This window comes from Camarhynchus parvulus, chromosome Z (assembly GCF_901933205.1).
Source record: "Camarhynchus parvulus chromosome Z, STF_HiC, whole genome shotgun sequence".
In the NCBI taxonomy this organism is placed as follows: domain Eukaryota; kingdom Metazoa; phylum Chordata; class Aves; order Passeriformes; family Thraupidae; genus Camarhynchus; species Camarhynchus parvulus.
Window position 1 is genome coordinate 67,907,436 of NC_044601.1, and position 15,056 is coordinate 67,922,491.

The 15,056-nt window shown below is 44.3% G+C and overlaps 1 protein-coding gene across 1 annotated transcript in view; it reads right to left on the reverse strand.

Annotated features, from left to right (window-relative positions):
• Window positions 1–9,977, reverse strand: part of LOXHD1 (lipoxygenase homology domains 1) — a 150,926-nt gene extending 140,949 nt beyond the window's left edge. The window contains 1 exon segment of the mRNA XM_030968988.1: window positions 9,551–9,977. Within this exon segment, the coding sequence (XP_030824848.1) occupies window positions 9,551–9,977 (427 nt within the window).
• Window positions 9,978–15,056: the final 5,079 nt, after the last annotated feature.

A 15,056-nucleotide genomic window follows, 5' to 3' on the forward strand; every position in this document is an offset into this window, starting at 1 on the left:
TTTGTCACGGACATGAATTAGGGAGGTTTTCTTCTAAGCAAACTTAGTGCTGCTACACACAAGTGTCATTATCTTGAGCTCTGAAATATCATTTATCTCTTAAAATATAAATCCAAAGCTGAAAACTGTCCTGCCTGTTCCCACAGTCAGAGTAGTCATGGTTTGGAGTGTGTTTTACTTAATCAGCTATTGTAAAAATTAACATTTCATTCTCATGCACTGTAGGAAGCCAGACTCGATTCACCTGGTGGTCCAGCTACCACTTAAAAGAGTATTTTTGCCTGAGCACTACCAGGAAAAACCACCTTAGTTCTTTGCTGGAACAGTAAAGTAGAATTAGTTTAGCAATCAACATCTTTTTTATTCAAGCTTAAATTGTGTTGGAGGAAAACACTGTGCCTCAGGGGAGAGAGGCACTCACAACAGAAACCTGCTCCTTTTCTTTCATTGTCTCTGGGAGGCAAGAAAGACCTGCCAGGACATGGGGTGCCTCTGAGTCACCACTATTGACAAGAACATTAGACATTTCTATCCAATGGGAGGTGTGCAGCACAGCCTGGGTAAAATATGAAATCGATTTTATCTGCTGCACTGAACAAAGTCTGCGGTAGAGCAATGTGCCTGCAGAATGCAGCTGGAAGTAATTCCCTGCTGTCTGTCATGTCTCTGATTAGGGGGATGGAGCACCTCTCCTATGAGGAAAGGCTGAAGGCACTGGGAGAGCTCAGCCTGGAGAAGAGAAGGGTCTGGGGTGACTTTTCTGGTGGCCTTCAATTGCCTCAAGACAGCTTATAAAAAAATCTGGGGAGAGACACTGGACAAGAGCCTGGATTGATGGGACACGGGGAAAAGCTCTCACTGCCAGAGGGCAGGGATGGATGAGATATCGGGAAGGAATTGCTGATGGGAGGGTGGGCAGGCCCTGGCCCAGGGTGCCCAGAGCAGCTGTGGCTGCCCCTGGATCCCTGGCAGTGCCCAAGGCCAGGCTGGATGGGGCTTGGAGCAGCCTGGGACAGTGGGAGGTGTCCCTGCCCATGGCAGGGGGAGGGACTGAATGAGCTTAAAGATCCCTTCCAATCCAAACCATTCTGTGGCTTTATGTTCTATGTCACCAGCCTCTAACAAGATCCCACCCTCTTCTAGTCACCTAGGCAGGGGAAAACCAAGATCAAGGAGAGACCCTCTCCTTGCTGCCAGCCCTGACCCCAATACCCAGGCAGGAGGAAGAGCAATTTCACCAAGGATTCTTTTATTGCCCATTCCTGCCCAGCAACCCTGGCCTGGAGGCATTGCAGGTGTTGGATGTTCCCTGACATGAGCAAGGCAAGACATTTCTCACAGCCTTTATTCCAGGGAATGGCTGAGCTGTTTTCACAGAGCAAAACACGGAGAAAAACACACCCACATCAACAGCCTTTCAAAACTGCTTTGGCCTGAGGCACTGAATCCAACAGGAATGTGTTCAGGAGGGAACAGCTGGCAAAGCCACTGAGTCAACAGCTGGCAAAGCCACTGTGTGAGTCAACAGCTGGCAAGGCCAGCAGCAGGTGAGGCCACCATGAGCAGGGACAGGCACTCCACAACAGGAACACTGGCTGCAAGCCCAAGGGGACACTGCACCCTTGGCAGCTCTGGGGTGAGGAACCAGCTCATTTGGAGCTGATTTCTAGCTGTGCTTCATGTTGATGCTTGGCCTAAGCAGGGAACAATGCCTGATAGAAGGTTGTAATAAATACAAGTTATGCGTGTCACCAATATTTACATGAGCATTGTTAGATGTTGTTATGAGTTAGGTTGGGTGAGGTTTGGAGCAAACTGGTCTAGTGGTACTGGAATTATGTTACTTCCAAGGTCCCTTCCAACCCAAACCATTCCAGGATTCTATGATTCTAGGAATAAATAACAACTACCCAACTTAAGCAGTCATGGCACAGAGTTTCTACAATTCAAATAGCACCATAAAAAGAATAATTTAAAAATTTTGCTGTAGCCTTTCCACTTCCTGCTTCTGCCTCCTTTACAAATATGTCTTAATTAACACTTACAGATCAGAGTGAAATTCTGATTTAGATACTACTGCAATACAGATGTCTATAAAATGCAGACCTCCAAACTGATGCTGAAAAATACAACATTTCTGAACATCAGGTGACAAAGTGCCAAAAAAACCTGGTTTCCAAAAACTACATTGAATTACAGCTACAATGCACAACTCCTCAGTGATAAGTGTCCAGCCTGTCTTTCAGTGCACGTAAATCCATCAACAAAAGCCACAATTATTATTTTCAGTCTTTCTTTAAGTGTTGCCATTCAGGTATTTGTGTCACTGTGTTGCAAGGAAGAAAAACCTCCCCTGACAATGCCTGGAGAAATAGCTGCACCCACAAGACACTGATAATAAGTAAATAAATATTTCTTGGAGCAGCAGTAGTCAACCAAGAGGAGGCCTTAACCAGACAAAAACATGTTGTGAATCTTGAAGCTACATCTTGATTGCATGTTTGACAGCTAAAATAAACCCTCAGTAAAACACCACATCCCAGCAGTGATCAGAGGCTCTTGAGAACAAATCCACCATGACTCTTGGCTTTCCTGGGTCTCAGCTGGATAAGCCACCTCACCTGAGGCTGTAGGATTGTCCCAGGCTAGAATAAAATACTGGTTTGCCCTGGCCCCCTCTCTGTGCTTAGCCACTTGTAGCTCAGTATTATTTTTTGCTTAGACTTCCCATCCTGATGGATGTAATTCTGCTGTTTTAATGGAACAGTATTCAGATATTAGTCCAAATTCCCAGGGACAGGATGATAAACAGCTTCACAGAGGGCCTAGAAGATGTATATTTAACAAGGTATAAATGGGAACAAAACTAATGATCCTTAAAATATCGATGCAGTCCTGAAACTTGGAATTTGATGTACCTCTAGAGGAACTGATGTACCTGTGACAAAAGCATCTCCTCAGTTCTCTTTCTGCAGCCAGAGAATGAAAAACTACCCAGGCAAAGCTTGGATGTTTTAAAGACATAGGAATTTCAGTTGTTAAGGGAGGAAAGAGGAAAGGGACGAGGGATACAACAGAAGAGGGAAAGGTAAAAACCCCAAATATTCTTGAATTATTCTAATGTGATCGAGTATAGATAACTGAATAGAAAACTGAATCCAGGTTGGATTCAGTTTTTTTGGGCTGGGGGCAAATCATCCAGGACTGAAAATACTGATCTGCATTTAACATCCATCTCAGTGCCAGCTCATTCAGCTCCTCTCCAGGAACTCTCAGGTATTTTCTATTCAAGTCCAAACTCAAACACTCAATCTGAAAGGTACCCACAGGCAATCAAGGGTATAAAACAGAGCTCTATAAAAGTGAGCTCACCACTCCATTCAGAGCTGATTGTTTTGGGTGTGAGCAGAGCAGCAGTGCTGGGGAGCTGAGGCTCCTGCTCGCGGGTTTCACATCAGCTGTGCCGTGCTTTTGGCAGCCTGGCACCCACAGCTGTTCCTGGATGCTGTTTTTGGGGCTGCCAGCTGGACTGAGCCATCCCAAACGGATCATGTGTGCCTAACAAGAATGAATTCTGCATATGTTTGGGGTCCTGCCCTGGCAGAGGGAGAGGTGGGGGAGCACAAGTGCTTGCTCCCCGCAGCTCTGTGCCTGCACTTGGCCAAACACACACCTGCAAAGGAAAGGTGACATCTGCAAACCTCCAGATACCAGCAAGAGCTTGCTCCAAAAAGGTTTATTTGCGTTCATCTGCTTTATGACACTGATTTTCCACACCAGTGACTAGTGACATCCCTGCTGCAAGTCGATGGCTCATTATGGACTAGGAAGAGCTGCTGTGATTCCTTTCAAAGCCCCTCTCCCAGCATTTTAATCACTCATTTCCAATTTGTAAGGCCCAGTTCCAGCATGACACCTCCAGGCAACTTCAGCTCTCCAGTGGGAATACACAGGTGTGTAGCAGGGGTGTCTAATAGATGGGCACAAAGATTTTTAGCCCTGACATAAAAGTTATTTTCAAGTGTACTCCTGAAACTAATCAACACTTCAGTATCACAACTAATTTATTATTGGCTTGTTCTGTCACACAATAGTGAATTTCTGTGATAGTTGACAGAATCATAAAATGGTCTGGGCTGGAAAGGACCTTAAAGACAGCTGAGTCCCAAGCCCCCTGACATGGGCAGGGACACCTTCCACTAGATCAGGTTGCTCCAAGCCCCATCCAAGCTGCCCTTGTACACTTTCAGGGATGGGAGATCTTGTGTTTCAACCCGTCCACAGAGAAGAATTTCTTCCTAACTTCTAACTCTAAACTGTTATTATAGGACACAAAATAACATGACACAGATACGCTGCTGTTTCAAGGTAAAAGAGATCTTTTAATTTCTGACTTCAACATTTATAGATTTCCAGAAGTGACAGCGGATTGGAGGGTGAAAGTGCCACCTCTCCAGTGACACTGGACGAACCAACAGTCCATCAAATTTCTTCTCCTCCTCCATAAAAGAATGCAAAATAATAAGGTATTTACATAAAGTGTGTGAGAAAGTTTGTTACAAGAATCTAAATGTCAGGTTTAGAAAGGTTTAGAAAATTTTAAAAAATCAAGGTGACACTATACCTACCCTCTCCCAGTATGGAGTTATTCCCCATTGTCCTGTCACTCCAGGCTCTTGCAAATAGTCCCTTTCCAGCTCTCTTGTAGGCTCCCTTCAGGTACTGGAAGACTCAATTAAATAGTTCCAAAGTCCTCTCTATTCCAGGCATGTACTCACAAACATCTAACAAACATTTAAAATAATCTAAACTTTTCAAAATACATATTTTCTGTGGTCATTTGCAGCTGTGGGAGATGCTGGGGTGCAAGCAGATGAGATCCATAACTCCAAGGAGTGTTCAGAACCACCTTCTCTCAGTAGCGCAGTTTGCATCTCCCAGCGGATCGCGAGATATAAAATTGCCACTGGCACAAAGCTCTCCTCAGAATGTTTTATGCCTGAAACCCAAGCTCATTTTAGTGCCAAGGAGTGAAAATAATACCTGTCTTCCAAAGAGGAGTCCTTGTTCACCCTGACTCAGAATATTAATCAAAGCCTCAGCTGGGGAAGATCCGTGGGTGCAGGGTGCACACAAGGTGATGCTGCAAGTGATGACTGTCTGCAAAGGCATCGCTGCAGTTCTGGGCAGGGACAGAGCTGGCCACAACACTGCACTTGCTCTCCTCCACTGCTGCTAAACTGCATTAAACAGAACTTAGCAATAAACTCAGCGTGTCCTGAATGCTTTTTCTGTGTAGCCCTTTTCTGGTTCACGACTATGATGTGATAAACATAACACAATAAATCCAATGGCACACATCAAGGGAAGTGATGAGCAGCTTGCATATCTATTTACAAATCAACAGCGGCTGTCTCCCCGTTCCATCACCATTTGAGGCAACATGTTAACAAAAACATGCATTTTTTGAGTAGCTTTCTTCATGTTATGATTTTCACACTGCTAACATCACTGAAGTCCAGCTTGACCCATTGTGCAAGAAGGACAAAGCAGCAGAGAATCACAGAGCTCCTCAGGTTAGAAAAGCCCTCTAAGATCATTGAATCCAACAATTCCCTGACACTGAAAAGCCCACCAGCAGCCAATGTCCCTAAGTGCCATATCCACGTTGTTTTTTGAGCACATCAAGGGACGGTGATTCCACCACTTACTGATAATATGTGTAATAATATCCATAATATCCATATCTGAAACTTAGTAGGAAAAAAAAAGGAGGAGTGAAAAGAAAAATGGAGTAATTTACCATCATGAGGACCTCCAAAAAATGGACTGTTATCCTCTGAAGTGAATTATGCCTCTTGGTGAGCCACGTTAAAAAGGGAAGCTTGAAGTTCTCCTGAGCCATCAGCATTTTGCTGTGACACAGGACAGGAAGGAGCTTTCCACCATCTGTCACACCCTGTGCACGTCTGGGCCTGGGCTCACCAAGGTGGCAGCTACTGATTCAGCCAGAGGGAAAACACATTTAATGGCATGAAACCATGTTTGGAAAGAGAAACATTTTCTTTCTTCCTAGCAACACTGAGATATCCATGACTTTGGCAGGAGTCATCCAGAAAACAGATAGAGACATTTGGTCCCCTCCTTCAAAATTCTATGGCCACAAACTTGAGTGGGAGGATAAATAATCATGCCAGTCTCACTCTTCCCCATCACAGACAAGACCTGAGATATCAAGAGAAAGGTATGGGGGAAAAAAATGAGGTAAATTCCTCCAAAGTGTTTGTCTCTGAAAGAGACCTGAACCTCATGTATCTGTCACCTGCAGAAGATTTAATGGTGGTTTGGGCAGCCCAGGAGCTGTGTGAACACTCTCTGGATACCTACAGTCATTGATTCCTCTGATTAAATGTTTCTTACACAAAACATTTGCACTGTTATTGGCAGTCAAGACTGTGGGATGGTTTGGGTTGGAAGGGACCTTAAAGCTCATCCAGTCCCACCCCCTGCCATGTGCAGGGACACCTTCCACTGTCCCAGGCTGCTCCAAGCCCCATCCAGCCTGGCCTTGGACACTCCCAGGGATCCAGGGGCAGCCACAGCTGTTCTGGAAAACCAGTGCCAGGGCCTCACCACACTCACAGGGAGTAATTTCTGCTTTATGTTCAATCAAACCTACTCTCTAAGTTTAAAGTCATTCCCCCCATCTTATGACTACAGCCTTTGGTAAAAAGCCTCTCTACATCTTTCCTTTAAGTCCCCTGCAAACATTGAAAAGCCACAATAAAGTCTCCCGGTAGCTTTCCTTACTCTGCTGTAGAAATAACTTTGCAAACACTTATTAATAAATCACCAATCTCATTAACACCATGATCACAGGAATGGACAACAGCTGCAATTTAGTTAAAAATGCCTGGCTATCTCTGCTTTAATTTTCTCAGATACACTATCACCCAGTCACTTGATATCTTTTGTTTTCCTGTCCCCAGGAGCTGGATTTGCCTTGTTCTTCAGTCATCGATTGAACTTGATGGGGAGATCCCTCCTCTTGTTTGCTAATACAATAAGATGAAGAGGATGTCAGATGACACAGGCAGCATTAACTCCCCGCTTATAAAACATTTATAACATCTCTCTTTTCTTTTTTACAGCAAAAGGAATCACAGCTTGTGGACTGAAATATATCTCTGCTGAATATTCACCAGCACCAAAGGCAGCTGACATCCCCAAAGCTTCTGGGAGGCTTTTGCAGAGGTCACACAATTCTCCAGAGCCTGGCCAGCAGCAGCCATTTCACTCCATGGCCCTTTGGGAGAAAAGAGGCAGCAGCCTCCAAATAAGTCGCACAAAAAAAATCTAATTTTTAAATTCAAAACAGTAAGAATAGCAGTATGATGCATAGTAAAGGGGATAGCTGAATTCCTGTCCAAGCTGGCCTTGGACACTTCCAGGGATGGGGCAGCCACAGCTTCTCTGGGCACCCTGTGCCAGGGCCTCCCCAGCCTCAGAGCCAAGAATTTCTTCCCAATATCTAATATCAGAAGACCACGGAGAAATTATTACAAATGTTTGCTGTAGCATCAGTCTTTGAAAAGTGCAAATTATATTTATTATAATAATATAATATAATATAATATAATATAATATAATATAATATAATATAATATAATATAATATAATATAATATAATATAATATAATATAATATAATATAATATAATATAATATAATATAATATAATATAATATAATATAATATAATATAATATAATATAAAATGTAGTGTAATATAATATAATATGATATAATATAATATAATCATAATTATATTATATAAAATTATATATTATTTATATAATTTATATAATGTAATTAATATAGAATTATATATAATTTATATTGTATAGACTGTATATTATATATAATATTATATATAATTTATATTAGAAAATATAAATTATGATTTATAATGTAATTATAATTATAATCATGATATATAATATAATAATAAATAAGTATATATAATAAATAATAGATATTATATGTTCATAATATGATTGTAATTTACAATTTAAATTATAAATTTATATATAAACTATAGAAATGATGAATTATGTAAATTATATAATTATATTATATAATTATAATTATATTATATAAATTATATTTATATAGTGCTCAACTATATTAAAAAACGTAGTATGAGGTGGGACAGCCTCCCTACCCCTCAGGGGCCATCACAAATGAAGCAGGTTTTGTGCATGGCCTAAATACAGCGTATCTGTGAGGGACTCACTTCTCTGCCCCAGAGGAATGGAACAACTTTTTTTCCTCTTCTCAGAGGAATGGGAAAATTTTTCTTGTCCCAGCCAATTGTCACCACGACAGAAACCCCCAGGTGTGGTTGACCCAGAGCCACACCAGGAGTGTGGGGTGCTTTACCACTCCTCAGGCACACCCAGCTCTCTCTCAGCACGTGTTGTGACTCTCATGGACTGGTGGGGGACCAGCAGTGATGGAGGTGAAGTGTCCTGCCCCAGGCACGCCCGGATCCAGCTGCTGGTTGTTGGTACCACCCCTCTGCACCCACGGCCTCTTTGCTGCCCACCTCCCTGACACGGAGATAACCTCACTGTGCTCGGGAGCATCCTCCTATCATCCTCCTGTCTATATTCTTCTTATCGTGGAGCTACACCATGGTCCTCTCCTGAAACTGAGTGAGTCACCTGAAGCCTTAAGTTGCAGAATCACAGAATCTTTTAGGCTGGAAAAGCCCTCCAAGACCATCGAGTCCAACCATGCCCCAACACAGCCAATGCCACTGCTGACCCACATCCCCAGATGACACATTCACATGGCCTTTAAATCATCCCAGGGACTGGAGACTGCACCACTGCCCTTGGCAGTCTGTGCCGGGGCTTCATAAGCCTTTCCATGAGGAAATTTTTTAGTCATGTCCAATCCAAACCTCCTCTGATGCACCTTTGGGCACAGCTCACCGTGCAGAACCAAAGTACTGCCTGCTTGTGAAACAAGTGGTCTATTTATTGCAACAACACCGTGCTAAGGTTTAGAGGCTAATACTGATATTTCCCCAGATGATTTTGTTACTTAAAAACAGCCAGAGGTCTGGTGTGCTGGACATCCTGCTTCTACATCAATCCTAAGCGTTCCACCCCTCTGGCTGCTGAAATCCCCAGCACGCTCCTGCTGCTTCTGCTTGATCAGGACCACACACCTCTGCCATGGATCCTGCTTACACAGGGGGAGCCTGCTGATTGCAGCTTCTGCACAGCCCCACAATGCAAATATTAATTAGGAGAATGTAATTACAGCAGTGCCACACGCACGGCAAAGCGGCTTCATAAACAGAAAAGCTCACACGGACACAACCTGTCAGTGACACCTCAAACAATTAACATACTTGTTTAACAAAAATATGACCCACATAGGAATAACTAGTGCCTGCACCCCAGGAAGGACCCCAGCAAGGGCATTTGCAGGGCCAGCAGTGCCTGCCCAAGAGGGGAAGTGGGGAAAGATGGAGCTGACCTTTTTTTTTGTTGTATTCATCTTCCGTGGCATTGGAGGAGTCCGAATGATAGTCCCGAAGCTCCTGTTCGTACATCTCCAAAAAATTTTCATCTATCTTTCCTTTCTTGGGCTTGTCACCCTTCTTCTTCTTCTTGTCTTTGCTTTTTTTGCCTTTTTTCTTCTTTTTCTTTTTGCGCTCATAGTCATCTTCCTCCTCACTGCTATACTCTCTTCTCTTGGATTTTTTCTTCTTCTTTTTCTTCACCTCCCCATCAATCTCTGTATCCTCAGACTTTGATTTCTTCTCGCTTTTTTCCTCCTGGCTTTTTTTCTCCTGGCTTTCATCTTTCCCATCTTCCTCAGCTACCTCTTCCACTGCCTCCCCTTCCGCTTCCTCCTCCTCTTCCTCCTCTTCTGTTTTGTTCTTTTCAGTCTTTTCTTTCATGTCATTGTTTTGCGCCCCAACCCTGTTAACAGCGCTCTGGGGTTGCCTTAATCTTCTGCTGCCTTTCCAGCTGCCAAAGTCCTTCTGTTCTCCTCTCCCTGCCTGGGGCTGGGCTGCCCCTGTTTCACAATGTCCTTCTTCCCCACTGGCTCAGTGCAGGTGTGTCCCAGAGTCCCTTCCTATCCCCCTTCTCCTTCTGCCTTTTCCTGCCTTCCTTCACCTCCCTGACTGAGGCCCCTTCCTCTCTCCTCTGCCTCTCCTTGTCTTTGGGGTTTCTCTCCTTTTCCTTACTATTATTTATTCATTGGTGTGTGCTGAGAACTTTCTCCTCTTTTTTCAGAGCTGCCTCAGCCTCTCCTCAGGGTCAGTTGACAATCTGGGTCTAGGGTATCAGGACGTGCCAATCAAGGCTGTAACTCCCTGGAAAATTGGTCAGGTGAGGGCACGTGGTCAAGTCGCTTCTTGTCCTTCATATGCCAGCCCAGGGCAGGGGAAAACAAAGACATTTCTCCTCCTTATGGCATGTAGCAGCTTCAGAAACCTCATGAAAAATTACTTAGTGCTGCCCAGCCATGTGGTTATAAGACAGATGGGCAGGTGAAAAAGGAGACCCACCAAGCAACCATATCTCACTGGACTGTATTTCCTCTCCATTATTCATGGTGTCAGGATCACCTTACTGATAACAGTGCTCTCAACTTTACATGGATTTTTTTTTCTTTTAACCAGTGACCAGAAAAGACAAACACCCCCAGGACCTCTGCCTGGAGATGTCATGGCAGTAACAATTTACTCCTCCACCCAGCTCCTCCAACCTGGTATTGTGCTGTACCTACCACCAGAACCTCCAAACAGTGATAATAAATAAATTGTGCTGTATACAAGGTGCCCGGGCAGCTGCCTGTGTTGGCCAACCAAATAGAAACAAAACTTAGATTAATAACTCAGCACAAGCACAAGTATGCCCACCTGACTTCTTCCAGGGGCAAATATTGAGGAGAGATAGGAAAGAAACAGGAAAAATAAATGATATAACAGCACAGCACTGCAGCATAAACTGTGCCCAACACCCCACTTGTGCCCTAGGTTCCAGCAGGCTCTCATGGCAGATAAGGGAAGGACAAACACCATGAGATTGGATCAATCTCAGCTGCAGTCGGGAGCTGATGATTTAAAGTCTGACAGAATGAGAACAGAAAAGAAGAAAAATAATATCTTCTTTTCTCTTCAAAGGTGCTGTTATGGGCTTTATCACAGATAATTAAGTTTAATAAAAAAGCTGTGGTTTAGAAAAAACATACAGAATTTCTCCAGTGGAGATGAAGCGCACATAAAGCAGGCAGGGCAGTCAGCCTGGCTTTAAACACCAGTAATGGAAGAGCTGGATTTATGGCAGGGTTGTAGCATGATGATGATGCAGAACCTCCTGCACCACCCACTCTGTCTGTGGGATAACTCAGCCCACAGCTTCCTCAAGTGCTAAATTAAATGTGATTTTCTTGATGGTGTGCTGCCCAGGTTAACAATGCACTGCCAGTAAAGCAGAGGTTTCATCCACGATGGGTCCTTCATGTACGTGATCTAAAACTTTTTAACTTTCATGTACATGGCAAAACTGGGGGCTTCCATGACCCAGCTGGAAGGAGAGGATGGCAGGAGGGTTGGGCTGTCACAAGGAACAGATGTTTTGATGTCAGGATGTGCAGCCCACTCAGCGTGGGCTGGGAGCAAGTGGGTGGAGAGCACCAGGCCCAGAGGCTGCAGGGTTGGTGTGGGTCAGTCCCTCCCTCCTTAGCAGTTGTTTGGCACCAATCTCCAACAATTTAATGTTGATAATATTTTAGAAAGCAACTGCATTTTTAATGGTCTCTGTTTGCTGAGTGAAACTCTTTCTATGAAGGATCATAAAGCGGATTATTCAGGGAGAGCTTCCAAGTAGGTTAAAGCACAGGTTTGGGATTACACATGAGGATGGCTTTTCCGGGCTCTTAAAACCATAAAGGAAATAAAATAACCACTGTTGTCCCTTATGATACAGCTCCAACTTGCCAAACTCCCAGGATGTCAGCGCCACAGGAGCTGCATCGTGCCTGAAATATCCTGATTGTTTTCAGGTCCTTACTTTCTGGAAAGCAGCAGAAAGGCAGATAGTGCATCTCTGCACGTCAGTTCTGAGAGCAGGCATGGAACAATTGTCTCAGCAGGCACCAAGGGCACACTGCTCCAAAGGCACCATGCAGGCACGTGGATGGTGCCAGTCCCAAGGATCCTGCAGGGATATTTGATGATGCAGCACATTTTCCCAGACAGATGCTCTGCAGCTCAGTGCATTCCTAGCTGTTACCTTTCCCCTCTCTGGGACAGCCATCAGCACACAGCAGAAATTGCAGGCGTAAATATTGCAGCTGAAATCTGGGAGATGGATTTAGGCTTTGGATGTGGAAAAGCCAGCCCTCTCCAGCAAGAAGAATTAAAAAGAAAACAAAACCAAAAAAACACTACAGCACAGAATAAAAACATGCCTTTAGAAAAATAAAAAAAAACCAAAACATGGAATCCCTGAGAAAAGCAAGACTCATTGTTATGTTTTAGGTAAAAACTTCATCACATCGAGTCCCTGAGAGCTGCTGCTCTGAACAGCTCCAGCTCTATGCAGCAAAATTTTGACAGCTGAGTGTTAAAGAATGGTTTGTAAGGGACTGTTAAAGCCCATCCAGTCCCACCCCCTGCCATGGGCAGGGACACCCTCCACTGTCCCATGTTGCTCCAAGCCCCATCCAACCTGGCTTTGGACACTGCCAGGGGTGCAGGTGCAGCCACAGCTTCTCTGGGAAACCTGTGCCAGTGTTAAACCAACCTCACCAAGAAAGAAAAAACACTGCTTTGAAAGCGGAGCTGTTGGAGTAGGAGAAATGTCTTTTTCTCCTCCTGCACTGGGAGATTTAGATTTAGGATGCTCACGGCACCTCTGGAAGCAGCCTCAGGCTGGTGCAGCCCCAAAGAAGGACAAAACCCAGCCACTTTGCAGAAATGCTGCAATTAATGCCTCCTGTGTCATGAGGAATGATCTGAGGCACTAAAAGCACCCTGGAGCAGCAGGACAGTTGTCCCAGGGAGAACCATCCCTCTGCGATAACCCCAGCCTCACACTTCACCTTGTCCTGGTGCAGTAGAGCAGGACTTTAGGTGCAAGCCAGAGATGAATCCCCTCTTTCAAACAGGCTGAAATGATGGGGGAGAAGAGACATTTACCATGTCTTGATCCAGCTTTGCTCCACACTCCTCCTTCGTCTGTCGTTTCATTTTAATTAAAAAGAAAAGTGCCGAGAACGCTCCACCTCGCCTTTGTACTTTTTGTGAATAACAGCTGGGAGAGGAACAATAGGATTTATTGGTGCATAAAGAAGTACCAGAAAAGCAAGCAAGCTACTGGTGAGAACCATTAGTTACAACTGTCAACAGTATTTATATGGGTGTATACTTAAACTCCACATTCAGCAAGAGATTCTCCCAAATCCTCCCTCCCAGAAAGACTCAGGCCAGAGCCCAGCAGAACACCATGTTCCAGGGAGACTTCTTGAATTATAACAGATTTGGTAGGGTGAAAGAGGTCAAAATTTGTCTTTTTGAGGTCCTGACTCACCTGTAAATTTTTTTCCCTAAGTTGTGGAAACCTGTCCAGTGCTAAACCCGGAATTACCCATTATTAGGCAATTATATGATTAATAACAAAAATTACTACCTAAATATTAGGCAATGCATCAACACACCTTTTCTTTAGCTCGTTCTCTTCTCTGTTACTCCTATTTTGCACTGATTATGATAAAATCCAGATGCCTGTACCCACGTGCCATGCAACACAGCTGACACATCCCAAAGAAACCTTAGAAACATTTGTCCCACCACCCTCCTTCCCAAGGCAGATGCAGGGAAGCCTCCTGTTTCAGAAGTTGTTTTTCAATACAAGCTGCTCTGCAGTTATGGTTAGGCTAGATTGTTTTCTCATTTTTCTTGCACAGTCTGGGGGGCAAAATTAAATATAGAAATAAATGAATGAATAAACAAAACAAACAGATAAATAAAGTCAGTGTCTGCATGCATGGTCTATGTTTTAAGTGCTCTCTTGGTGACCAGCACAGCCCATGGAGATGAAGGCAATGAAAGTGGCTGCAAGGGGCAGATAGCAAGGCTTAGGTCAACTACAGGCAAAGCACTTTCCCAGATGTTTTATGAACCAGCTGTTTTAATTTGCTTCCCCTGTGCAAACCCATGGGGGGTTCAGGGTGAGGTGTAATGTGAATAAAAAGGGCAACTTTGACCTCCAGTTACGAGAGCTTTGGGTGAGTTTGAAGCACTCAGTGCTCTGCCCAGGGCATCTGAAACACCAGGCACACAGCTTCAGATTTCTTTTTATTTTCCTGTGCATATTCTTGGCATTAAAGCAGGCTCTACCCCCACCTCTGGATAGTTTCTTGGAAGTGCTCCCTGCGGCCCAGCACATCACATACTTATTGTAGATGTACTCACTGAGTCCCTCTCCTCAGGAAAATGGATTTCTTTACCACCATAAAAATAAATACCAAAGGATTCCTTTAGCTGAGACATTTCATTTTTCTGCCACACACGTGAGCGGTGCAGGAGGTTACCCCAGGCTGGGCAGAGGAGATGCTGTGGGAGCTGCTGGCTGGTGTTGCAGCACAGTCATGGCAGGTTTAATCAAATCCCAGCACCTACCCTCAGCTTGGCTTTTTTCTTCCACCCCAGCTGGCTACTCGCTACTTTTTCTTAAATTTTCTTTTTAAATTTATTTTTTATTTATTTTTTTTTTACTCAAATAACAAAACCCGCAGGGGAATCCCATCTGTGGGACGCAGGGGTGCAGAGAGAGGCAGTTCGGGGATGCCGGGGTACAGAGACACCTCGGGCAGGCTGCAAGGGTTTTAGAATATCCGTGGGGGTTTGGCGTGAGCTCGCCGCTCCCAAGCACATGGGCATATCGGCCTCTGCTGGTAGAACAGGGCTTAGCCGAGATAAATGTTTCCTGGCAAAGCGCAGCGAGGTGTTGAGCGTCCCACGGAG